Raw genomic sequence first — 27,020 nt, 5'->3', positions numbered from 1 at the left:
AAAAGACAAGGAGTTCAGTCTTGGCTGGGTTAAGTTGCAAGTGGTGTTCCTTCATCCAGGCCGAGATGTCTGCCAAACAGGCAGAGATTCGAGCAGTCACTGTGGTGTCGTTGGGCTGGAAAGACAAGTAGAGCTGTGTGTCATCGGCGTAGGAGTGGTAAGAGAAACCATGTGCCTGAATGATGGGTCCCAGTGATGTTGTGTATATAGAGACGAGAAGTGGCCAAAGCACTGAACCCTGTGGTACCCCAGTAATTAACTGATGTGGCTTGGACACCTCATCTCTCCAGGCAACCTTGAAGGACCTACCTGAGAGATAGGAATTAAACCAGTCAATCACAGTTCCTGTGATGCCCAGCGAAGAGAGTGAACTTTTCAATTGTGGGAAGCAAGCCTTTCTGCAATATTCTCCGGTACTCCAAAGCATTAATTGACTTTTCACAGTGAAGCAGCTCACCAGTACCAGCAGCTGAAAAGGCTCTCCACACCATGACACCTCTTGCTCCATGCTTCACTGTGGTAGAGATTCATTCACTAATGTATTTTTCACCAGATCTTTGAAGACACCTCTCTGGAGCATCATCATGCAACTCAAATCGTGATTCATCACTCCACACAACTCTGCTGAACCACTCTGAATCAAACTTTCCATATAATGCCAAAAACATTCTGTCTTTGATGTTTTTCTGAGACAGCAATGGCTTTTTAACACATCTTCTAGAAACAAACCTGCATTAGATAACCCTCTGGCTATTGTTCTTCTCGAAAGAGTCTTGTTTTCTGAGGTCTTAAATTCTGCTGACAGTTTTTGTAGGCTTTTTTGTCCTGTCTTTGAGAACTGTACATTTCAGCAGGTGGTCATCCCTGCATGAGGAGGCTTTGGGCCTTCCAGATCCTTTCATTCAAGCAACATCACCTGTTGTTTCAAAGCGTTGACCTATTCTCTTAATAGCCTTATAGAGATATAGGGATCTTCTCTGCCTTTAGGGTCTTGTAAACTTCAGAATAGCTACAGTTGATCAGCTATACGGTTTCTGACAGCAACCCCTGCATTATATTTTGCTTTTTTTTTGGAGCAGATTTTCTGACTCTACCTTGGGACTCACAACACTGCTTATTGTAGATCTCTCCCTGCTCTATCACTCCTGGTTCCATTTATGAGCTTGTTATCAGGCCTTTGATGGGCTGCATCAGGTATGGCAGATCACCAACTAATGACTAATCTTTTAAGAAAAGATAGAATATTTTGGGGAAAAGATATTTATGGAAATGTTGTACACCCAAACATGTGTTAGTTTGAATATTATATCAAAAATGTTAATCATTATCATGATTTTACCCTTGCATACAAGAAGACTAAATAAGTGAATTACCCTGTTTCCAACTTTTTCCCAAACAGTTCACTGCAGCAAAAGTTAATGAGCAAATGGTGGAACAGAGGTGCACCAGGAGTGCATTTGTTGAGTTCTTGCTACTTTACTGACCATGATTTGTTGTGGAGACCATTAAAAGCTTAATATTTTGCCATTTTGGGCTTGGACCATTTTTATTTTATTTATTTTTTTGCCCAGGAGTGAACATATTCCCTATTATGACAACAAAAAATTTTAAGGCTGCTCTGATGCTGCATTTCTTTTAGAACCAAAGCAGCATCAGAACTGCCTTTGATACAAAGGGCTTTTTGAGCAGGCACAGAGCAGGTCTACACCTGAACTACACCTTCATAGAATCAGTAGTTCAGATATAGACAGCAACCAGTGCGTTTAATCCTCAAATGACACACTTAATCCAGCTGCTCTCTGAAGATAAATATTTGTACTAAATGTAAGCATGAAAAGTTTCCATCATAACATTATAAAGTAGGGGGAAACATTGCAAAACGTTTCTGTGGAACATTAAAACGCATCAAAAGCAGTTAATATCATAGCTTAGATGACTAAAAATAGATGGCACCATTGTATCTAGAGCATACATTTGGTGTATTGCATTAAACCTGTCCTCAAGACTAAATTATATTTCAAAAACAACGAACAGCAACACTCATCACTGAGATCCCACTTTATTTAGAGGACTCGTTTAATTTGTAGGTATGAATTCAGGAAAGTTTACACAAAACCTTTAAAAAATCAACATGCAGTGATCACAAGGATAGCAAGAAGAGCCTATAGATTCAGAACAAGAGATTTGTTGAAAATTATGTCTAGGCCGTACATGTCATTCACAGAGACTTGTATTTGTTTTCTTTGCCATGTATTCACTCATTTTTAAACATACAAGGCATTGTTCTGACACAGAACAGTCAAACATCAAAAGCTTAAGGAATATGAAAACCCTGTACCAGTCTAATTTAACTTTCAGGATCCCAACACGCTGGTCCACATGTCCATGGGTATTTCATAATTTAAGGAGGTAAAGCTTATAGCCAGCGGTAGAGCTCCACCATCTTCAGTCCCAGTTGTGTGATTGGATGGAGACCAAAAAGGTTGTCATTTCTTTGCGAGTCTACTTAACGTACCAATTGCCATGCCCGGGCTGAGCCCCCCCCCCCCCACCCCCCATTACATCTAATGCAGTCCTCTTCTCTCACTGAATTGTCTTTAAAAATATATGCAGGACCTTATGCAGTGGAGATGATCGTCCTCTCACTGAAGTCTTCTGGAAAATGTACGTATATATATCTCTGACAACAACATTTAAAATATGTCCAAAAAGGAATTTACTAAGCCAGTTTCTTTTCTTGTTTCTATTGCTGGGAAAGAAAAAACGTTTCTTTGTGAAACAAGGAGAACAGCAGCTTCCTGTGGACACCCTAATACCAGCATTCCATACAACGGTGTGAACAGGAGTGGAGGATTGAATGTTCTTTAGTATGGGAAAATAGTTCTTGATATTTCACATAGCTGTGAAGATACTGACCCCCAAGTGTAAGCTACACCTCTCGAACAAAGCCAGATTTCATTTAACATGAAATAAAAAAACATTTTACAAAATGGCTAGTTTTCTTATAAAGTAAGGCACTGCATTAACTCTTATTCTGCTGAATAGTGCTGTTCAACATATCTTCTGGGATTGAGTGAGAAACCTTGGGTGAGAATTTAGACGTACGCCCCCAAAGCTGCATGGAACTCTGTAAGGCATTGGACGAGCTGTTGGAATTTTGGTCTCTCTTCTGGATCCAAGGCCCAGCAACAAGCCATCACTGCAAACCTGAAACAACAAACAGAGAACATCCTAAGCAAGTACATTTATTTTAAGTAGACCGGTGAGAGAATCTTATCAAAGCCTTATCAAAGAAGAAAATGTATGGCCAAGAAGACAGATTGATCTTGATTACTTCTGACAGCAACAATTGAAACAGGCTTGAGTGAAAGTTGATCAGCCTTATCGCTCCGGTTCCATTCAAGCCTTCCAATATACAACGCACACTGAAGGAAAGTTATTCATCACCTACTCTCTAGAGGGAAAGAGTGCTAAACTATGATCCAACACTGATTAGCTTTTCCTGCATTCTGTAAACTGTGTTCCGGTGACCGCGCTCAAGACAATAAATCTTGCTGTGTTTGGGTCACTGACACGGTCAACGGCATTCGTTGCTTTGTAATTACTGGCTGGTATGATCATAATGGCTCCGGTTCCCAAGCAATTGCAGGATGCCGATAAGGGCCTGCTTGTAATCGTGGAGAGAGCCAGCAGTTGTTTTACTCAACTCAAACTGTCTGTTTCTTGCTGGGTTCTCTCGAATGGTTTAGTAAAGGTTTGATTGGTTACGTCCCAGAACAATCAAGATTTAAGAGAAGAGTTGCTACTGACACTTTAGGAGACTTGCCAATCATTCAGTAACACACCATTACGTAATGACAGTTTGTTTATTGTTAATGCGCACCCTTCTAACCTCAGTGAATACAAAGTTTTATAACAATTATCCAAATCAATTTATTCTCAAATGAATTAGTTTACTGTCAAAATAGTCATGCCAAATATCTGAATCACTAGGCAGACACTCACAGTTCATCAGGGCAGTTGATGGGTTGTGCTATTCTGTAGCCGTCCTTCAGGTAGGCGGCCATTTCGAAGGGGTCGATGTCAACATAAGGAGTCTGTCCCAAGGTCATCAGCTCCCACAGAGTTACCCCAAAAGCCCACTGCGGAGAAACAACACATGAGAGCTCAGAGTATCCACAAAATAACTGAACCAGAAAGATGATCCCTCCCTTTCAAGGAGTGATGACGAGATCACAGTGGCAGACATTATTCAGTAAACAATTAGATACCATTTACAGATCACATCAGTATCTGAATGCAGAAAGATACACATTCATATTTGAATCTTCATGAGGGACATCAAGTTTCTTGTCATGAGTATGTTCACAGATTTAAAACAAATTGACTTGAGAAGAGCAAAATCCAGGTACGTATGATCAAATAGAATCAGAAAAAAAATAAATAAATAATTCACAATGATCATGACGGCACAGCAAAGCATAATAGAAATCTGATGCATCTGCATATGTAGTGCTGTCTAACATGAGAGTGAGCCATTTTTAATGCAATAAGCAGCAGTAAGCATTCTGGAAACAAAACATTCCAGAAACACAAAAGGAGGAAATCTGGATTTATTCCAGTAATTTTGGAAACATTCATGGAAATTGTCACATGGTACGTTTACATGTGCAGTTACAATCAAGCAACAAACGGTTTTTGCATAGTCAAGCTACAGTCTTTGACTGTCCAAGTGTACATGACAAAATGTAAATTCTAATATTTGAAGGAAAGACATCAGCTGAAATACGAGTCTTTTGAAGCATATGCACTAGGGCTGGGCGATAGGACGATGTAATCGGATATTGACGATATTTGACAAATATCCTGATTCCGATATTGACGCTCATTGACAAAACATGGAAATTAAAAGTTGCCAAATATATTAAATAGTAGCCCAGGTTATGAAATTAGCACCTGCGACCCGCCAAATGCGGGGTATTTCTTGCGCAGTGGCGGGTAATTTTACTGATCTAGTACCCGCCACTGTGGCGGGCGAGCGGAAAGATGTTTCGGAGTGACAAATGACAAGGAATGCTGTTAGACACAAAGATTCATGTTTGAAGAAGCACACTTAAATATATTTTGAAGAACAGACTAAAGAAAAGCCGAAAATGAGTGTCTGATTCTCTGTTTGTTCAGAGGCCTGCGGCGCAAGTATGCCTTGTGGAACATGCGCATGTATAGAGTTCTCACACTTTCTTATATGTTTCAGTTGTCTGAAAACAGTCTGAAGAATAGTGTCATATATGAGAATGCTGCAGATGACTTAGGCCTCGTTCACACCGCCGAAGACATCGCACGACAAAGCGACACAATCCCATTCATTTTCAATGAGAGCAGAGCGACTTCCGGCGACACGAGCTGCAGTGACCGTTGGCGACAGAGATCGCCGTGGCGAACGACAAGACAGTTGACAAATTTTAAACTTTATACAAATGACGAGCGACATTTGCGACCACACATAGGATATATCGGTAAGAAAGCTGGTAAAGGTTGGGGTAATGGGCAAAATCTAGGTGTGTTTACCAGTTTATGCTTATGCTGTTTATGATCTTACCCCGTTACAAGAAATCAGATTAAACGTTTACATGACCACACACAGTGTCATCTTATTAAGCATAATCAGTGTAAGAACGTGCATGTAAACACAATATTAACGTAATTAGAGCTCCAGCATTTTGTTGTGTAAATAAAGTTCAAATGAAGACTATTTTCTGAAGCCACTCATGTCTGAATTAAACATTGGTCAATTAGTTTAGATACAAAGTAATAAGACTTTAAAAAATCACTATTTACAGTAGTTACCTAAGAAAGTAACTTTGTAAACAGTTCTCTACATACAGAGTGTGTGCCTTTTAGGGGAATATGTTGGAAAATCCTAACAGTAAAATCATGTCTGTGCTTGAGGGCAACACAAATATTGTGACTGCAGAGCACACTAGAAAGTAATCCTCCCAAATCACGAAAAGCAACCAATCTGCCCACCACTCCTTTCAATCAGACTTACTAGACATTTAAAAGGAGACAGGCTTTTAACAACATAAAATGTTGTCTCCTGCATTGTGTTTGTTTGTTGAGGCCACTAAAAGGGAGTTTGGTGCAAATCTACACAGCTGACATGCACTGGTGATCTGGAATTTCATCTAATGTCTCACTGGGTGGGTGGTATCCTGCATTTTAAGGCCTTACTGTAAACCACTGATGTATTTCCACTGTATCCCAGTAAACAGGAGACATTTCCATAATGACAGCAGCTCATCACCAGCTCCTATTTTTATTACAATAGATGAGACCTTTATAAATGTCTCTGGCAAGTGGGCAGCACCAGCCTCTATTGTTCTGTTAGTTTGGAGGGCTGCAGAGGTCAGACAGCTGACAGGTTTTGGCCCGGTGTGTCATTTATGAGGCGGCCAGGCGGCGTTCAGTACTTCCTCACTGTCTAGGGTGGGTTGTTTCCTTGGCACTTCGTGCGAGACAGATGGGAATGTAGAGTGTGTTACCACAAAAACACACCATTCCTGACACACACATTTTCCACTCACTTCATTCTCAGTACTCTCAAGACAAGTTGCCATCTAGGGTTTGATTTGCTAATACGTAAACATGCAGAAGCATTTTCACTATACTGTTGTGCAAAGGCGAAAAGCAGGAACTAACTACACAGTCAAAATTGAGTTACAACTGAATTCGGGTCTCTTAGACTATGATCTGTTCTGTGACAGACAGGTTTGGCTCAGATTCAGAGAAAACAGAGCGAGAGCATTTTATAATCCACATTTGACTGGACAACCAAAAAAACGTAAGCCATTTTCTCACTTTCAGTGTTGGCGTAGTTACTACTACTGTGGGTAGTATACTCTTAGGCAGTCTTGTAAAATCCCTCTGAAATGTTATTCTACATTGATCACAGTCATTAATCACTAAAATTACTGCATTAGGGAAATTCAAACATGTGTTTACTGCTGTAATGTCATATGAAGCAGATAAGCGAGGCCTCAACATGTTCATGGGCATCTGAAACATGATTACAATATTTGTCAGCAGTAATGCAGCATGGTGGAGCAGATAGCATGACGTAAAAGAAGTTATGCAATTCAAAATCTGTTATTAGGATACACAATCTGAGAACTCATAAATGAGTGTTCAGGTACTTCAATTTAAAACTGCTGTTATATGTGTGCCATTACAAAAGAAAGTATGAACATGTTAAAGCAGCAAACCAACCTGTTACACTAACAGGCAACAATGTTTTAATGGTAAAATATACACACACGAAAAAAAAAAGAAAATGCTGTTGGCTAATGCTTATATTCATAGGAGATTGCCTGCTTGAAACAAAATATTTTGTGAGTGTATGTTACAGTTTGTTGCAAAACAGACAAAAAGGAGCAGCAATCCTTACCACATCACTGGCACTTGAGAAGTCGTTGTTGAGCAAACTCTCCAAGGCCATCCAACGCACTGGTCTGTTCTCGTTGTCCCCGAGGCAGTGGTAGTCCATGGGGAAGAGGTCTCGGGCGAGCGCATTGTCTGTAATCTTCACTTGCATGCTGTTATCAATTCTAAAAAAACAAAAAACAAAAACAAGATGAGACATCAAGACGTCTAAACAACATATACATAAGCGTTAACTCCCATTTCTTTTAATGACAAGAAATATAAACAATACAACTGTAATTATGTGCTAGAACTTTGACTGAAAAACATGCACAAAAACAATATTGCAGGAATATTCTGATTTAAAACAGTTGAGCTCCATGTCTTTGACATGCCGTTGATTAATACAGAAAATAATTTTGACCTATTTGTTGGTAAAACACCTGTTGTACAGAAATGGACTTACAATGGAAGTCTATGCTGCAAAAAACCTGCTATGCAGAAATGCACTTTTAATGGAAGTCTATGGTGCAAAAAACCTGTTGTACAGAAATGCTAACAGCGATAAAGTGAGAAGCTATTAAATCTTGTCATCGTAAATATTTTTTTCCTAACCAGCCCCGACCACGACAAGTGACAGGCTATTTTATTGACCTCTGTTGTGCTTGGCAGCCCCGCCCACTGTGAAATATCATTGGTTCAAAATCCTACTCCATGTAACTATCAAATTATCAAACATGAAAAATGTTCTGATTGGCTGTGATTGTGTTACGTCACGCAGCAGTTTTGTGTTCAGTGTTGGCAGACAAATTGCTTTGTTGCTGAAAACAGGTTGTTTCGTGTCTGGATAGGATATTGTGTAAGACTAGCCCTATAGACTTCCATTTTATGTGCATAACATATTTTTTGTTTGTTTTTACAAACTGAGGCACGAGTCGAAATTATTGTCTGTGGTCATTAACAGCATGCCACAGATACTAGGTGTGTTCGATTTTGATGCCGCTTATTCGCAACTGGGAAGATTCTCCAACGACACAGATAAGGTGCGTTTTATGTTTATTCGGACACCTTCAGTAAGTTTCAATTAATCATTTTTATAAAAGTTAAAATTTTAATCTTAAATATCATGTATATTCAAATAAAATACAATTCACAAACCACCCGCAATCTAGTTAAGCAGGCGCAATCAGCACTGAAACTGTGCTGCGTCTTGAGTATTTAAATGAAGTCATTGTCATTCCTTTCGTCGTAAACATGCCTCCTTTCCATGTAAATTACTTACAGATTGTGCTTCATATAAAAACGTTGTCCGGTGCAATTTACATCACGCTATTACTGCCAGATGATAATAGGCGGTATGAATTTTATTTCAAAAAGATGTTTGTGTGCATTTTCTATTGATCATATGAGCAGAAATTCATCAAATAATTTGATAATGATCAAATGATGGAGAAGAGCGTTACAACCTGGAATATATCCAGATGCCTGCTGTAATCAAGCTCACAGCCTTTGATGAACATTCCCGGCAGGGTGTGTCAGATCGCAGCGGTCTGCTGCATCCTCAGCTGTAAAGCTCACAGAATCAGCTCGCAAGGTCATAATTAGCGTGTGCAGATTGAGTTCAGCAGCAATTCTGTGGTCGCGTTTGCTTGGTGTGCATAATTCGGCACAGATAGCGTGTGCAGATATACAGTGCTTTTACTGGACGTAATCCATTCTCAGTGAATTTCACCCACTGACTTCTTTATTGGTTTTAAAACAACACAGGTTTTTTATCTGATTTTTTCTTTTACAACACAATACTGTTGCATACTATGGGAAATGTCCAACTTGACGGCTTTCTGCAACTCCTCACCCGACTGCAAACGGCAAACCTCACCGATTGTTAAGACCAGGCGCAGTTGAAGTCGAACACACCTACTGTCAATAGAGTCACTTCAGTTTTAACTAGAATATTCCTTTAATGGCAAATGCCAAAGTAACGCTGTATAGTGCAACTGTGCATTACTACATGAAGAAGGCAAAGCAGTAGGGACAAGATGGTAAACAGTGGGAGAATGTGTGGTTAAACCGCACTTACACGCAGTTTCTGGCAGCCAGATCTTTGTGAATGACCTCTCTCCGTGCCAAGTAGCTCATCCCACATGAAATCTGTATTGCCATGTGGACCAGGTCTTGCTGAGAGATGGCCTGTGTGGGTAACCCAAAACAAATATGTGATCAGTGATTAAGAAAGACGTTGAGTTGAGTTAAACTCAAGAACCTGATCAGTCCGCTTTGTGAATGAATAATTCAGAACAGTTTGATGAACAAGATCAACCGTTTCATTGAAATGATCTGACTTTGAAGTAGGACTTTCCTACTTCTCTTGGATTACATCCTATTTCCTTTGGAGAAAAACAATTTACGATTATTTGAAAACAGCACTGAGGCAAAAAAAGTCATATATGACTATTGAACATTTTAGCAGACATGTTTCTTAGGGAAATATAGACTCTAAGCGCAGCCATACAATAGGAAAACTGATAAATGCTCAATAAATAAATAGGAGGTATATAATAAGAAATGCTCCAACAAAGGGCACAACACCGCTTATGCGCATCCCAGGTGCAGAATGATGCACCTCAGTGTACCCAGAGTGCTTGGAGCCGAGATTGGTTCTCGCAGTGCTTTCAAAAGTGCAAAACTGTAAGATTACTGTGGGTGTGAAACAAGTAGTTCATCTGCAAGTTTATTAAAGCAATCTGTAGGGGTGTAATGATCCATCGATCTGGATCGTTGCATCGATCCAATAACCAATGATCCAATGTTATCGATACAACACGTAAATATCGATATAGAAATTTTTTTAAGATGTACACTACTGTTCAAAAGTTTGGGGTCACTTGCCTGAAATGTTTCTCATGATCTTAAAAACATTTTGATCTGAAGGCATATTCCTAAATGTTTCAGACGAGTTTTGTAGACAAAAATATAATTGTGCCAACAATTTAATTTAATTACAAAACTAAAATTGTATTAAAAAAAAAAAAAAAAAATGGTTTTTGAAATGGATGACTTGGACCGAATAATTAAGAAAAGCAGCCACTAAGTGCCCAGCATACAGATGGGAACTCCTTCAATGCTGTTTAAAAAGCATCCCAGGGTGATACCTCAAGAAGTTGGTTGAGAAAATGTCAGGAGTACATTAATCTAGGCAAAGTGTGGCCACTTTGAAGATGCTAAAATATAACATAGTTTTGATTTATTTTGAATTTTTTTAGTCACAACATAATACCCATAAATACATTTCTATTATTCCATAGTTGTGATGATTTTACTATTATTCTAAAATGTAAAAAAAAAAAAAAGAATGAGTAAGTGACCCTAAACTTTTGAATGGTAGTGTACCTTTAATTTAATACTCTCATGTCAGCCTCATCCGTACGCATTTCCGTCAGGCGATGAAGCAACCTTATTACATCAATTTGACTTCATGAGTGCTAAATATGCTTTTCATGTGGGACAAGGATTTGTGCAGGGTCTTTGAAGCCAAATTGCGCTCTGCTGTTCTTGCAGCGTGCGCACGCGTCAACTGGGCTTCCCGCGAAACCCAAGCTCCAGACCAGTGATAGGATCACTGCGAGCGCATCAACCGGGCGCTCCTTAAAATGTGAGCTCTCGTGACAAACGCAGAGCGGCTTACATGTGCGATTAATTCAGGCTTCCATCGATATCGTCGCGCATGAGAACCATTTGAATTTTACATGAGAATTTGCTATTTTAAAGTACCATGGAGAAGTTCAACCATCATGTGAAACATCTTGACAATGCTAACATTCTGAACAGCACTAATGAGGGAAAGAGAAATCACCTGCTGCCCAGCACTAGCATCAGTTATAAGACTTTACCCATCTACACATCAACACCCTTACTTAATTTATCCCAGTTAACTGTAACAGAATTTTTCATTACATCTGTGGAAGTTGTAACCAAGATAAACACAGATGGCACAGATAGTTGGAAACAAATCATGGGTATGTAAGTAATTTGAATTGGATTAAACTGAAAAATAAGATGTAATCAAACGACTGACGATCACTTGTGTATGACTTTATTTTTTATATTATTTATCTGTATAATTTTTTTCAACATCTGAAGTACCTTATTTTGTTGTGGATGTCCCAATATGGATACAGAGAGCTGAATAAAATAATCAAATTATATTTTGGTTGCATTTGAGGGCAAACATTTGCCCCCCCCATCTTAAGGTTTTGTCCTAAGGCCAGAGGTGAGAAGGATCATAAAATTCTTCAAGACCTCTCGAAGCAGCATTAACTTACCATGTGGCAAAAGTTGAAACAAAGACAAATCTTTACACACAAAGTTTTACTCCTAACATGGACATCAACTGCAGCACATCCACTCCATGTTAATTCACTGAACTGTTTATGTAAACTGCAGTTGTTTGATTAACACAATAGTTCACACAATTTGAACTTTTAAGATATATATAAACGCATGCGCAATATTTAATCTTTTAATATCATGTTTGGTCACTATATCTTCAAAAAAATGCCAAGAGTATTTTTGAAGAGATTTGGAAAGTGAAAATCACATAGGTAAAACTTTAAGGACACTGTTCTAACTGTGAGTATGCAAATAAGTTCCACACAGAGATGGGATGGCTGACCACACCGTGTCCCCCAACTCTGATCTCAGCAGCCATTCATGACCCTGAAACAGGAAGGTGCCAAACTGAAATCTCCTCCTCATCAGGAAGGTATAAAACTATCCTCCGGATGACCACACCTTTGTCCTGAGTCTCAGAAGAAGACATTAACAGGATACACTTCTAAAACACCTCTTTTTGGTCTCACTCTGCGAGAGAGTGGCAATAACAGAATAATAATGAACATTCTGAATCTCTGGCATGAGTATGAGAGGTAACAGAATACAAACCATCAAACATGCTAAGTCTCAATCCATGAGAGAGAATAACAGAACATCCAACTTTCTTAGTCTCCATCCGAGAGACAGTAGAAGATCGACCAAGTACCAAGTCTCACTACAAGAGGCTATTGCAACGCCAAGTTCAGAATCCCTACACCAGGGAGTTAACTACAGCGAGGGCAAACCTTCTCTTCAAGTTTCGTGCATCTGCGTGTTCCAGATGAAGAAACCTGCACTGATCTATGGGCTGTATATCTGCGTGTTCCAGATTGCAAGAACCCCCTCGGTGCTTCCAGGAGATCAGCATTCCTCAGCTCCTTCGTGTCCAAGGCTGTTGAAATGGAATCCAGCTCCTTCCCCACTGTAACGTGGCCCTGAGCCCCAGTGGAAGACGTCGCTATCACCGAGCTCATCAATCGATCAAGGAGAACGTAAATATCACAACTTAACCTCTTTCCAGAGACCTTAGCATTAGTGTGTACTATCAGTTTATGAATATCTAATGTTCCTTAGATTGCATAACCTGTGTATCAAATGTCTAGCAAATAATCTTTGAGTTATTTGTTTCAATAGAAATAAGGTTTTCACCTTATTAATTAATAGAAAAACAGCAATTTATCTTTCATAATAGTCATACTTTGCCATTGCTACATCCAATTCAACCGCATCTTTCAATCCTATGCACTTTTATTTATCTATTCATTTATATTATTCTTTGACATACTAGTACCATTTTGTTGTTTTTGTTAGTTATTCTTGTTTATCTTTTTGTAAATAAAATTCATTTTATTACAACTGTGTATTCCTTATGTTGATGATACAGAAGAGCTTTAAAGGGTTAGGGAATCTCACAAATCCTTCAGATTAATCAGATAATAGTGATGGGAAGATCGGATCATTTTACTGACTTGAATCTTTGAGTCTCTTTCAGCAAAATGAACAAATCTTTATTCAAGTCATTTCGTTCATTTGAGCAGAATTAAATTAAAATGTTACATTTTCAATAGCCAAATCCCTCCCAACACATCTACTTATGCAAACTTTGATTATAGTCCCAATAAGGAAAAACTGATAATGCAGCCAAGGACAAATTATGAGAAACAGAAAGATTAGTTCACCTCTGGAATCTTCTTGTACGAGTCGTTCATTCTTTTGTCACTGCATAGTGTATACGGCTGTCACGTGACAAAAGAATGAACGACTCGGACCAGAAGACTCAAGAGGTGAATTAATAATTTCTGTTTCCTGTGTGAGCAATGCATAGCGTGTATGGCTGTCACGTGACAAAAGAACGAACGACTCGGACCAGAAGACTCGAGAGGTGAATTAATCATTTCTGTTTCCTGTACAGCGCCTATGCGGTTTTCACGTAACAAACGAACGGAGGTTGCGCAATGCACATGAGCGGCCAACACAAAATGAATGAATCATTCTCTGAGACTACTCGTTCTTCTGAGTCACATAAAAGATTCGTTCAAAATGAACGAATCGTTCATGAACGACCCATCACTATCAGATAATCAACTCCCTCCAATTTACATATTTCTTTTACAGTTAAGGTGAAACTACTTAGCTGGTGCTCTGAGGATGGAGGGATGGGCCATCTGATATTAATAATCACAAACACATACACCTTAATTGAAGTGTGATAAAAAAATCATCACATACTTTGATGTCTTGTGTGAGGCCCAGTTCATTTCAATTGGTGCCAGGGCTATTCTCACTGCATCTCAATTCATCCTTTTAAAACTCACTAGTTGGTTGTTGGACAGCTAGTGGAACATCCTGTCCCATCCTTATATGACTTTTGTGACTGTCTGTATTACATCCGTCATATTCAGTAACCCTCTGACAGCTCCGAAACAGCCGATTTAAGTTGCTTTGAGTCTGGTACATTGAATACCTCTATTATATTTTGGAGTTTGTGAATGGCCCTTTTTCACGTGAATTGAAAGTTCATGTTCAGTCCGCGACACCTGGCCAAGCACCACGCGGACAACGTCCGTAATCATAGCAACAGCTGCTCTAACCACCCAGGCACAAGCACAAGATATAGGCTTACACTGAAAATCTCTTTTATATTATATATATATATATATATATATATATATACACTGAAGAGCCAAAACATTATGACCACTCACAGTTGAAGTGAATAAAGTTGATCATCTCCTAACAAGGGCATATGTCAAGGTCTGGGTAAATTAGATGGTAAGCAAACAATCAGTTCTCGTAGTTAACTTGTTGAATGCTGTAAAAATGGGCAGGAGTAAAGACCTGAGCGACTTTAACAAGGGCCAAATTGTTATGGCCAGACGACTGGGTCAGAGCATCTCTGAAACGGCAATGCTTATGGATTGCTCCCGGTCAACAGGGGTGAGTACCTACCGACAGTGGTCCGAGGAGGGACAAACCACATACCGGCGAAAGTGTGTTGGGCACCCAAGGCTCTTCGATGCGCGAGGATAATGAAGGCTATCCCATATGGTCCGAACCGACAGAAGGTCTACTGTGGCACAAGTCACAGAGTATTTTAATGATGGTTACGGGAGGAATGTGTCACAACACACAGTGCATCACACTCTACTGCGTATGGGGCTGCGTCGCAACAGACAGAGTGTCCATGATAACCCCTGTCCACCGTCGAAAGTGCCAACAATGTGCATCCTAGCGTCGGAACTGACCTTGAAGCAGTGGAAGAAGGTCTCCTGGTCCGATGAGTCCCGTTTTCTTTTACATCAAGTGAACGGCCGCGTACGTGTGCGCCATTTACCTGGGGAAGTGATGGCACCAGGATGCACTGTGTAAACACAACAAGCCGGTGGAAGGAGTGTGATGCTCTGGGCAATGTTCTGCTGAGAAACCCTGGGTCTGGCCATTCATGTGGAAGTCAATTTGACACGTGCCACCTACCTAAACATTGTTGCAGACAAGGTACACTCCTTCATGGCAATGGTATTCCCTGATGGCAGTGGCCTCTTTTAGTTGGATAATGCACCCTGCCACACTGCATACATTATTCGGGAATGGTTTGAGGAACATGATGAAAAGTTCAAGGTGTTGCCCTGGCCTCCAAATTTACCAGATCTCAATCCGATTTAGCATCTGTGGGATGTGCTGGACCAACAATCCGATCCACAGCGGCTCCACCTCGCAACTTACAGGACTGTTTTGCCGGCACGTGGAGGATCAACAGCTTATTAGCAGGTGGTCATAATGTTTTGGCTCATCAGTGTATATTCATATATATTATATATAATATTTTTACCATGTGTAAATAAAACATTTCACAGTTTTTAATCATAGATTCTAAATTCTTACGGTTAAATGAACCATGCCAATTTTAATAGTGGTTAATATTGAAACCGTATAATCACGATGTCAAGATTATTGGTAAATTACGACTTAAATTTTGGTCTGTTTCTCACATGCTGTTGAATGGCTTCAGATGACTTGGAATATAGTGCAATTCACATGGCACACTTTTATGCTTCGTTTGCATTATTTTTAAGCTTGAAAGCTCCCGTCCTCATATTGTAAAGCATTTTTGGGTGAACTACTCCTTTAAGGTCATAGGAAGAGTAAGACTGGGAGATACTGCACTAAACTAACAGCTTGCTGCTTAATTTCTGAAAGAGCCACAGCAAGAGAAACTGAAAGACAAAAAGAGAAGGTACACAAGAAAAAAGTGGGTGCACAGACACTTGTCACATTTCATCTCTTAAGAAACCCGAGTTGATGAAGCAACAAGTTCCTCTGTAGAATCTCAGTTGGTAAGTTTAAGAGTTTGACGACTGAGCAGTAAGAAGTTACATCATTGAACATAAACATACTCCGCACCTATATGCAAAACAGACACATAGACAAAGAGTAATGTTTTAACTCTTCAGAGGGAGTGGCTCAACTTCAAGAATCCTTATGTAATCTACCTGAGTCAGACACAAGACACGTTAGGTGCTAACTGACAAGCTCAAAACATAATCCTCTCAAAATGAGTCTCGCTTGTTAGAAGAAACATACACAACACCTTAGAACAAAATAATTGCTTTGACAAAATCTGGTGACCTCAAATGCAGGTGACATGTTCATTCATGTTTGTTTGGTGTGAATTTGGTTACAGTGATTTAGTGCACATTGCAATCTTTACGCATACTTAGGCAGTGTGTGTAAAAGGCAAACGCACGTAAACAAACATCAAAGATCCATTCCAAACCTGATGTTCAAGGTGAGAATCTTGGCATTAGAATGATAGTGCACTTAAAATTCTGTCATTATTTATGTCATTCGCGCACAATTTTTCTAGACTTTTCGTCACACAAAGCTATCATATGGCTTCAGAAGACTTTAGTTCACAAGAGCAAGTCACATGAACTACTTTTATGGTGCTTTAAAGAGCACCTATTATGGTTTTTCAAATATTACCTTTCATGTAGTGTGTTATATAGCTGTTTGTGAATGTAAAAAAAAGTCTGCAAAGTTTTAAAAATCAAAGTGCGTGACAAATGGAGTTATTGACTCCCAAAAGAAAGAACCGATTCTGAACACCTGAAACGAGTCATTAGTAATTCCAGACTTACTTCCTGTACTAACCTACGTAATTTGGTAACAAAAAACCCACCTCTGGTCTTCATTTACTGCTCGCGAACAGCTTTGACCCGCCCTCAAACACTACACTAAGCGGAAGACCAATCACAACAGACTGGGACATCTGACCAATCAGAGCAGAGTAGGCTCTCTGAAAGGAGTTTAGAATGAATCCTTTAGTACGGATCATTGAACGAGTCGTTTTTGACACTGGGAAAAAAAAGGTAATGCTGCAATTTAAATTATGAGCAATTTAAAGGGTTTTTGACCTTGGATGCATGTAAATCTAATGTATGAGACCTTTAAAACAAAATTAGGCATGTTTAAAAACCTTAATAGGTGCTCTTTAATAGCACAAGAGCTTGACAGCCTGTGTTCACTATGAACTTGTATGGAAAACATCTATGTGTAGATTCCTTACCAATTTTTTTTTTGAGTCCCACAGAAAAAATAGCAGCATATGGGTATGGAATGATATTCGGGAGAGTAAATAACGACAGAATGTTCAACCATTCCTTCAAGTACTACCTACTGCATGATAAACTGCAGAGTATTAACACTAAAAGATGGATAGTTTATAATTGATATCTTTCAAAAGACGTCAGCGGCGCCTTGAGGCAGGCAGGATAACGAATACAACACTTTGCACCTTTAACTGCCACAGCAGGCTTGGTCTTGAAGTGGAAAAATTGTTAGCTCGAAGCACCCATTTTACCTTACTGATCGAATCTATGTGATCTTGTTTTGGAGTGGGTTCAATGCCAACAGGATGAAAGACAGCCCAGAGTTAACCATCACAAAGGCTTGATTGTGCACACCACACTACTCTAAAGCACCAATCACAGCCAGTTCTCTTGATGTTGACAGAGGATCTGCACAACGAATTCATTGTTCGTTGTGCAGCAATTAAAGCAATTAAATCAGGATGGTCTGAACACTCCAGGTAATCTGCTGGATGGGCAACAACACTGAACATAATCCTTCGTCTTATTTAAACACCTGCCTCCAGACTGATTTATGACAAACAGCGGTAGCAGTGGCATCTTGCTATATTTTAGCTGTATACACACTGCCGAAAAAAAGAAGAAGAAAAAATCACACCGTAAATATTAAGTGTTTAGGTGTTGCATGTTACATACACCAACTGGTTCTCAGACGTGCATTCTTCCACTGATGCGGACAGAACACCTTGCTAAAATCCTCTTGAGAGTGTTCCTGCGCTACCATTCAGCGGCACTGCAACACCACTTTTGAATCAGCAGAAAAAACCTACAATGTGACCAGGGTAGTCTGATTCCTGAAAGAATACTTCTTTCTAAAATCTTTTAAATCTACAGTAGAAAATATATAGTGTGACCAGAGTAGCTGATTCCAGAATGAATGACTCCTATCTGCTGGTTCTTTTTATTAAATCAAAAACGTACTGAATCGCAAGTCACTCTTTCGACTATGTGAAAATTGTTACTGTATGTTCAGTTCAAGCTTGTGAGACTTAAGGCCGCTTTATACTTCTGCATCTAACCAACAGCCTAGGTTACGCGTAGCTATGGCAGTTATGGCCTATCTGCACCGTAGCCTGATGTGCATTAAGCCAAAAATGTTTATACGTAACAATGTGTCGGGTCGACACAGACCACAACTGCTGTGAATGGTCAGTTCCCCAGTCACATTTTCTCCAAGATTATTTTAAGATCTATGAATCATATCATATTGAATTTGGACATCGCTTTAAGCATTGTTTTAATCAGGAACATCTGCTACTTTTATATTCCTTAATTTTAATGAAGTTACAAGCAAAAACTAAACATCACAACATCACAAAAAGACAAATCTGTTTATAACTTATAAACCATTAAAAGCTTTTTCTCAGGGCTTTTACTCAATATACAGTATACTTGTTTTGTGAGTGGCACAACATTTGTTATATTCTAATCAAGAAAACTGTTTGACAGTATGGTAAATATTCATATTTCATTTTCATTTCAGTTATGACAATGAAACATTTCTAATTTGTCAGCAAAATAAAAAAGCAAGTGTTCACGGTGTTCAAGTGTTAATTAAATTGATGATATATTTTTCAGTATGGAGCGTCAAAATATGCCAAAATATTAATTCATTATTATTTAAGTGACTCAAGAGCAAGTATACAGTATATGTCTGATTTATTTTCTGCATGGCAGACAACATGTATAATAAATAATATATACCTAAATCCCAACATGTGCACATACTTTATTGAACTCATTTCTAATGCTACAATAATTTAATAAATACTTTTGAATTCACAAATTAAATGTCTTTTGTTTATGTTTTAGATTTTATTTTTTTAGAAATGAAGGCATTTTCTCTCAATACACTAGCATTTTGGCTGTGAACTCAGAAAGACGCAGAACTATAAATGCAAACTGAACCTACGATGTATGACACTGAAGTATAAACCGGGCATTAAATCAGAGAAATCTCTGGATGGTTGCTGATATAAGTTTTGCTGTAATAAGTGGTATTTTATAAAAATGAAGGATTAAATAAAATGTCTTTACTAAAATAACTTTGTGAACACACCATTTGCAAGAATCTGTTCTGTTAAAATATGAAATGATCTCATCATTTTGAAAGAAGCTGCTGAGGCCAGTTAATCCAAAATAACTGCATTTCTTATTTCCAAATATTACTTTCTCAAATGTACTAAAAGGACCGTTAATGAAACAGTCAAGGATGCAAAATTAAAATGGGAATTGTTACATTTCTTACAAATCCCATCCCTATTTCTGAGATATGGCAAAGTAGTAGTGCTCCCGGTGGTGACATGTTCGAATCTGGACTGCGACTGACAGAAAGATAACAGCAGATATACGGACGGACGAAAGGATTGATAGATAAATAGAAAGACAGACAGACAGATAACAGTACAGTGTATCGGTGTGTTTTTAGCTCTTATAAAGTAGTTTGGTCTCACCTGTGGGTTGTTGGCCTCTGCGAGCTTACACTGTCGCAGGAAAAGCTTCAGATTTCCCCAGTTCATATAGGGCAGCAGGACCATGGGCTTCTCACCGTCTTCTATACACACATGACTGATTGGTAACAGGTTCCTGAGGGCAAACGGACCACAAAGACAAACTTGAGATTAAATCCTGCAGGAGACATGTCAGGAGAGTTCTGCAGTAAAACACAAAACATGTACACAAACACTCTCCTGCCATTTCATTCCATGTATAAAATGGGACAATACAATGGTAACAAGAACTAGATAAATGGTTTATTAAATTTTCACTATTTTAAATCATATACAAATCACACTCATGGCAGTGCCCAATTAGACAGGAAGTGAAATGCTTCTCTTACAATACTTGGTTTAACCCCAGACACAGCCCTGCGTGACTGCCAACCTCTGAGTGCTCGGAACAGGATATGGGTCTGAGCCCATCCCAAAGGCAACCAAGAGGGAAACAGAAGAATCCAAACAGTCTCTATGACCTTATGGCCTTTGTACGGTCGCTGTATTAACATCTAGACAAAGATTCTGAATGATGATGAAGTGATACTGAATACAGAGTTAAGTGATACTAAAAGAAGAAACTGATAGAGAACAAATAAAGGGCAGCTCAACTCTTTCACAGGTTTTCTGAAATGCATCTAACAACCAGTTTAATTTATATAGAAGCTGCGTAAGGAAATTTGCCAAATGAGAATGCACTAAAAAATTAAAACAAAAAAACAAATTTGGGGGGGTTGGGGGGAACAAAGAAAAGAATGCAGAAGAACTAAGACTGTAATTCTCTCGGCAGAGGAAGTGTGCAGATTGTAGTCATAGCAGTGTCATAGCTGTACAGTATGCACATTCAAATATTTCACAACACATTTCCATCTGACTTTGGGACATGGAAATGCTGGCAAGCTTTTCTCATAAATCAAAGGATTCATTTAAAAGAGGTCACCATGACCTGCTATAACCCCAAAGTCCTGTGATCGTTTACTAGGATCCCATTTCCACAGGGTTAAGATCTGTCTCTGGTGACCCAATTATAAGTGGGCAACGCTGAATACAGCTGCAAACTGGGTCCAAAAGTTTGTGATCCAAACGTGATTACACGTGTAGTGTAAACGCTAATCCGTCCTGACTCCTGATGCATCCCAGACAACAGCGAAGGACTGCCTACTCACCTGTCCATCAAACATTGTGCCAAAACAAGGGTTTTAAACCAGTTATGTAAAAAGCCTATACATACAGAAGACATTGCAGTGGCACAGATCATATGAAGCATGCACATCCTAAGTCCATTGTGTTCTGAAATTAAATTTTTAGCTGGTAGTAGATGAAATAGCTTACCAGTCAGGTAGATTTTTTACTGGTCATTTTTAAAATTGCATTTCCCAAGTGGATTTGACAGACATGAGAGAGAAATAAACAATGCTGTAAGTTTAAAAGTGAACTACTTTTTTAGCCCTAAAAAGGGCAAGACCATACAGAAATGTATCTCTATTTCCTGACACATTTTCATGTTTTTCAAAAAGAATATTGCATTTACTTTCAGTTTCATGGTTTGTATCCCCCAGGATACGCTGCCCCTTTAGGGTACATATACAGTATTTATATATATAAAAAAGAGTTCATGTTTGGCTATGCTTCTTACCAGATTTAAACAAATTCAAAAACATTTTTAAAACATTAGTTTGGTGTCAGAGCCTTTCATACTGGTTACAAACATGTTTCTTGGAAATGGTACCATGGTGTTACTTTGTTTTTTCAGACATGGTACCATGGTAATACCATATTTGTTGGACATGGTGCCATGGTAATACCATGTTGTTTGGACATGCACTGTATCGCGGTAATACATCAAATCGTTTGAAGTAACTTGAAGTACCTTGTAAATACTATGGTATGTGATGATTGTTATTTATAACTAGAGTATATTTCAAAGTACTATGGTATTACCATACTGATACCATTACTATACCATAGTAATGATTAAGATCAAGAGTGCGGCCAGTGCCCCAGGGCCTCAGACTACCAGGGGCATCCAAAGCCTCAGGACTGCAAAAGGTAGGTCAACACCAGGGCCCCTGGCTAATCCAGTGAAAGTTGACCCCTAGAGCCCCGGACCCCTGGTAAGTACAGTGTGATAGAATCACTAGGGACCCTGGGACCTTTGGCTAATACAGCACAAGCTGACCACTAGAGTCCACAGGCCTTTCAGTGAAAACAGTATGAGCTGATAGCTAGGGCCCTGTGATGATACACCATAATGGGATCATCTTGGCCCAACCCTTTGGTTCATAGCTTGGTTACAAAAGGTCAACATGTAGAAAGAGGGGGACTGTCTCATCCTAGACTACATTTTGCAGCCATCTAATGTTAGCAAACCAAAACACAACTTTCCTAACTTGCAATTTTTTTAAAATAATTTTATAATATAAGGGTTTTTATATTATGGGTGAGACGGGTCATGGTGAGTATGGAACCAGGGTCTGGGTGGGACCATAATCCAATCCTTGTACTAATTACTTAAAATTGAACATTTGAAGGTAATGTGAAATTGTACTGAATTTCTGTAAAACACACTCAACCATTCTCCAATCACTATTTATATACTGAACACTTTTTTTAAAAGTGCAATTTTTTCCCCCATTAAATAAGTTTTACTCCTAAAGAAATTAATTGTAATTTTGAAATATATGTATAAAATTATGAGCACTCACATGAGATGAGGACTTTAGTTACATCAGTAACCTTATAAAAGCGGTTTTATTCTACATGGGGCAGGGGCGCCCTTATGGGGGCTGCCATTTTCAAATCACATGTCCAGCTGAATACTACTTGCTCAATATTAGTAACCGTCTAGCTATTGGACACTTTCACTCTTGGATTAATCATGGCTGATTGTGAACAGTGAATTTCTACAATGGCATCTGTAACTGAAAACTATTGATTTTGAATGATGCTGCATCCACACCACTAGGTGTCACTGTAAGTCCAAGATGACATGAGCAAAAAGTTACTGAGTGCACCTTTAAACCCCTAAAAGGACAATGATTCTCCTGAGATACAAACATTCTGTGTCAGATTATGAAAAATGTAAATATTTAATTCATAAAATTTTCAACATAAACATAATAATATAATTCATAACAACAGTATTTTAAGCAGAGAATGTCCCACGAAATATAGTTAACCTGTAAAAGTTATCAACTTCTACCTCAAGGTCAGTGGTTTTCCCACGACATGCTATAATGTCACATTTAGATAAAGATTGTGAGTTGATGCCAGAGCTTTTATACAAAGTCACATGATCTCAGTATTTGCAGGGACCCTCTTTTTAATCATTTTCACAGAAATTTGCTCTTTTATTGTCTTATAAACAAATAAATAGCGTACAGTACTACTAAATTGATGGTTAATTTAATCATCTAGGCGGATGGCGAGTAGCTCCCTGGGCTCCCTGGTTCGTAGTAATTGTTATCTTATTCTTTGCATTTTTTAGGGTTAATAGGTAATAGATTTGCATGGTAGACAATTTTATTGATTTTATTCTGGCAGTTATTAGGTTTGCTTTTGTAAATAGCTCAAAAGATAATTCTTGTATTGTACGTTAATTGCCTCAAGAACAATAAAAGTTGAAAATGATAACCATCAAAATAAAATCCTTATCAAAATGCACTGTAAAAAATTTAATATTATATAATTATTTAAAATAATATTAAAACAAAACAAAAAACAACAAAGAATTTGCAATGATACTGCCCTACAACAGTTAAGAAGTGCATTTGATTCAGTAATTGCTTTTGTAATTTGGTTTGATTCTAAACAATAGGCATACCTACTGAAAAATACAGAAAACTAACAACACAGATAAGGTAAAACTATACTTTTTTTCTTTAGACATTAGCATTTATTTCAATTAAAAAAAAATTATTCATTTGCATTTATTTGTTGGCATATTTTTCCAGTAGATTCTATTTTCTGTATCTATTTCAGTGTCTATTTTTTTATGTATAACTTATAAACTCAAATATATACAAATAAAACATATTAGTAATAAGCACGTTGTTGGCTTAAGCATTTTTTTAGAAGCCTCGAGGCAAATGTTTCTTTCTTTTCAATGTTTTTTTTTTTTTAATGATTTCTACAAGTTGTAAAATTGAAAACAAGAGCAATACTTGGAAGAAAAACGTGTAATGTGTTGGAAAAACAGCATTACATTAATTTTCTGAGGTATCATTATGTTCTTGCCATTTTTAACATTAAGAAAATAAATGTATGAACAACATTTTTCCTATTGTAAGGTTGCATACAAGTCCTGTGGCGAGTTTGACAAAGCACAAACATTACATTAGTCTACCAATAAACCTATTGAGTCATGACAAATCTTTTGAAAGTGTACTGTATCTGGTTGTGTTTCTTATGTAAGGTGGTCTGTAATATATTTGCAAATAGCTATACCTATTTTTTTCACTTACATTCATCTTCGCAAATTTCGTAAAATTATGTTCACGGAGATGGTACATTAGGTTTGGAGTTCTCCCTGCATGAAATGACACTTAACCAATAACACTGATCGCGCTGTACCAATTCAATTAAAAGAACCAGCTCAAGCGAATCAGACTACACTGGCATTGCTATATGTTTTACTCCGAAGATTCATTAGTGGTGTTGTGGCATTGTTGAAAAGCAGTGCAGGAAACACTAGTATTCAGGACGGTTTTCTAGCCACATTTCAGGGAGAATGCACGAGAACCGTTAAAGGAACCAAACGTCATGAAAATTATTAGGTTCTGAATAAGAACTGGTTCATGGTCACCAATTCTTGTATTTAATTCGAGAAACATGCTACAACCACATGTAAACAGAATTGTGTCTCGGCTGAAACATCCGAGATGCATCTTAATACCAGGTGTGAACTGCCTAGTTTTTCTGTGATGGATAGACGAATGACTGTGCAGCAATGCAGCAAAGCAATTATCAGATGTTTGAGTTCACAAACAAATAAAGAAACTCTATTCTGTACAAACTCGTTGTTCAGGACTGACGAAAGCAGCACGAGGTGGTTTTGACTCACCTGTGGTGAAGCCCTCGTAGTTTACAGCTTTCTGTCAGCATCATGGTCACCTGAACCTCTGAGGCGTGATCTGTCCCGTCAAATACAAGAACAAACAGAGTTAGCAATTTGTGACACAAACTTGGACAACCCTAACCTGAGACAAACCGGAAAAAAGACATCTTGCAAATGCAAAACCACCAAATTTCCCTACATGCCAATGAAAATGTTACAAAGGTGAAAGGGATGGGACAGAATAGTCAACTAGTTGTCCAACAACTTTCTAGTCAATTAATGAGTTCGTCTTTATCTTATTTTATCTTTTTTAGTCATTTTGATCTGGATTTTTATATTATTTTCGCTTAAATATTTTTAGCAGCACTACTAAAAAGCAGATAAATGTATCATTTGATTAATTTAACATTATTTCATTCAATTCTCATCTAAGACCCTCTGCGTTCTGTTGTTCTCTGTTCTGCTGTTTCTGGATTGCAAAATGCCTTCTATGTAAACACACTTAATACATGTATTTGATCTAATTTTCCTTTTTCATATCCTAAATATAATTTTTTTTCTTGTCCTCTGCTCAAAAATATTTAATCAGCTTAGACATTGCTCTTTGTAAGTGCTTGTGTAGAGTAACACTTGCAAGCCAGCATAGTAACCTTATTCTGTCTTTTGAGGGTCTCATTGGAAGCATTTGTAGACTTGTTGCGAGACTACCCAACAACTATTTGATTTTTGAAAACATGTAGTTTTACACATCCCTTCAAACTTCAGGAAAAAGCCTACTACTAAATATCAAGTAGCACCAATGAAAGATGGCAATTCTGAGACATCTTGTTAAATTCAGTGTCAAATTAAAGAGGCAGTAGATCAAGTGAAAACTCAGGAGTATACAGTATAAAGCTCTACCTTCCACTTGAGAAAGTCTCATTGCTCTAAAAGTAGCCTAACAGATCATCTCAGCCCGTCTCACAGATTGCTGGCTTTGTGAACACATTGTGATTGAGTTCACAGAGGTCTGGTTTTATCTCAAAGTACAGCTTTTGACGGATGCGCAGTACTTATGGGTAAAGTGTATTGTTTCCTGTCCCTTGGGCATGGGCCGGGGGGGAAAGAGTATGGCTTGGCACAGCAGAAGCTGGTATGGCGGTATTGTTTGGTGGCTGGCACCAGCCATTCACTGGGTAAACAGGGCACAAGGGCAAATTAGGGGTCACCAATGTGACAGGAAGAGCTGAAGTAGTTTCTCCTGAAAAACATTTATTTTACTCATAACAGTGAACTGTAGCATGTTGTAGTGTTTTTTTTTCTTCTTCTGTAGATTATGAACTTTTGTTAATATTTAGGCTCATTACCAACAAACAATATATCAAGTTATTTTCCTGAGGACATTTTAGTTTTTTTTAATCATGTTGGGAAAAGTAATTTCAAATGGTTCATGCTAGGATACTGTACTCAAGAGAGGAATCAAAAGAGAGTTAAAGGATGTACCTTTCACTGCTTTCACAAAGACTTGTTTCTCTTTGCTTGGGTCCTTCTCATCAAGCAAGAATCCATGGAATATGCGGCCAAATGTCCCTAAGGTTCAAAACACAGTCACTTTAGACAAGTTGCAGAAAAGGTGGATATCTCTACCTCATCGTGCACGCACACGCACGCACAGTCCCAAAACCCAGCATTTCAAGACATTATAGATGCACACCCAACACAAAGGCTGTTCCAAAAGGTAGGCAACTTAATTATGTTCCCTCCTAATATGTATCTTTTTTTCTGTTCTGTTTGTTGTGCTGCGTCTAGCTTTATTTTAGAGCAAGGATGCATTTGGTGTTAACAACCCCTTAGGCCACTTACACTAATACATTTCCTGTTGAAAACACATCGATTTTGCTACATTTACCCACACTAGAATGGCATTTACCTCCACTGAAATCTTTCAAAAAATGCTCTCTAGTACCACACTCTTTGGAAAATGGCATTAGAAAACTTTAAAATGAAAACTTATTTATGTGAATGTGGTCTTAGAAGGAAGTTGCCTTTTTTTTT

At 38.3% G+C, this 27,020-nt stretch overlaps 1 protein-coding gene across 2 annotated transcripts in view; it reads right to left on the bottom strand.

Moving 5' to 3' along the window:
• Nucleotides 1-2,043: 2,043 nt before the first annotated feature.
• The window catches only part of LOC127448753 (tyrosine-protein kinase RYK-like), a 97,853-nt gene continuing 72,876 nt past the window's right edge, over nt 2,044-27,020 (bottom strand). For both annotated transcript variants that reach the window (XM_051711594.1, XM_051711595.1), the window contains 7 exons: nt 26,469-26,555; nt 24,993-25,062; nt 19,892-20,024; nt 9,500-9,609; nt 7,445-7,604; nt 4,006-4,142; nt 2,044-3,207 (listed from right to left, as the gene is read on the bottom strand). In XM_051711594.1, the coding sequence (XP_051567554.1) occupies nt 3,096-3,207; nt 4,006-4,142; nt 7,445-7,604; nt 9,500-9,609; nt 19,892-20,024; nt 24,993-25,062; nt 26,469-26,555 (809 nt within the window). In that variant the 3' untranslated portion in view covers nt 2,044-3,095. The remainder of the gene's footprint in view (nt 3,208-4,005; nt 4,143-7,444; nt 7,605-9,499; nt 9,610-19,891; nt 20,025-24,992; nt 25,063-26,468; nt 26,556-27,020) is intronic.

This window comes from Myxocyprinus asiaticus, chromosome 12 (assembly GCF_019703515.2).
Source record: "Myxocyprinus asiaticus isolate MX2 ecotype Aquarium Trade chromosome 12, UBuf_Myxa_2, whole genome shotgun sequence".
Classification (NCBI taxonomy): Eukaryota; Metazoa; Chordata; class Actinopteri; order Cypriniformes; family Catostomidae; genus Myxocyprinus; species Myxocyprinus asiaticus.
Note: the sequence above shows the minus strand (reverse complement) of the source record. Positions and strands in the feature narration are given on the sequence as shown.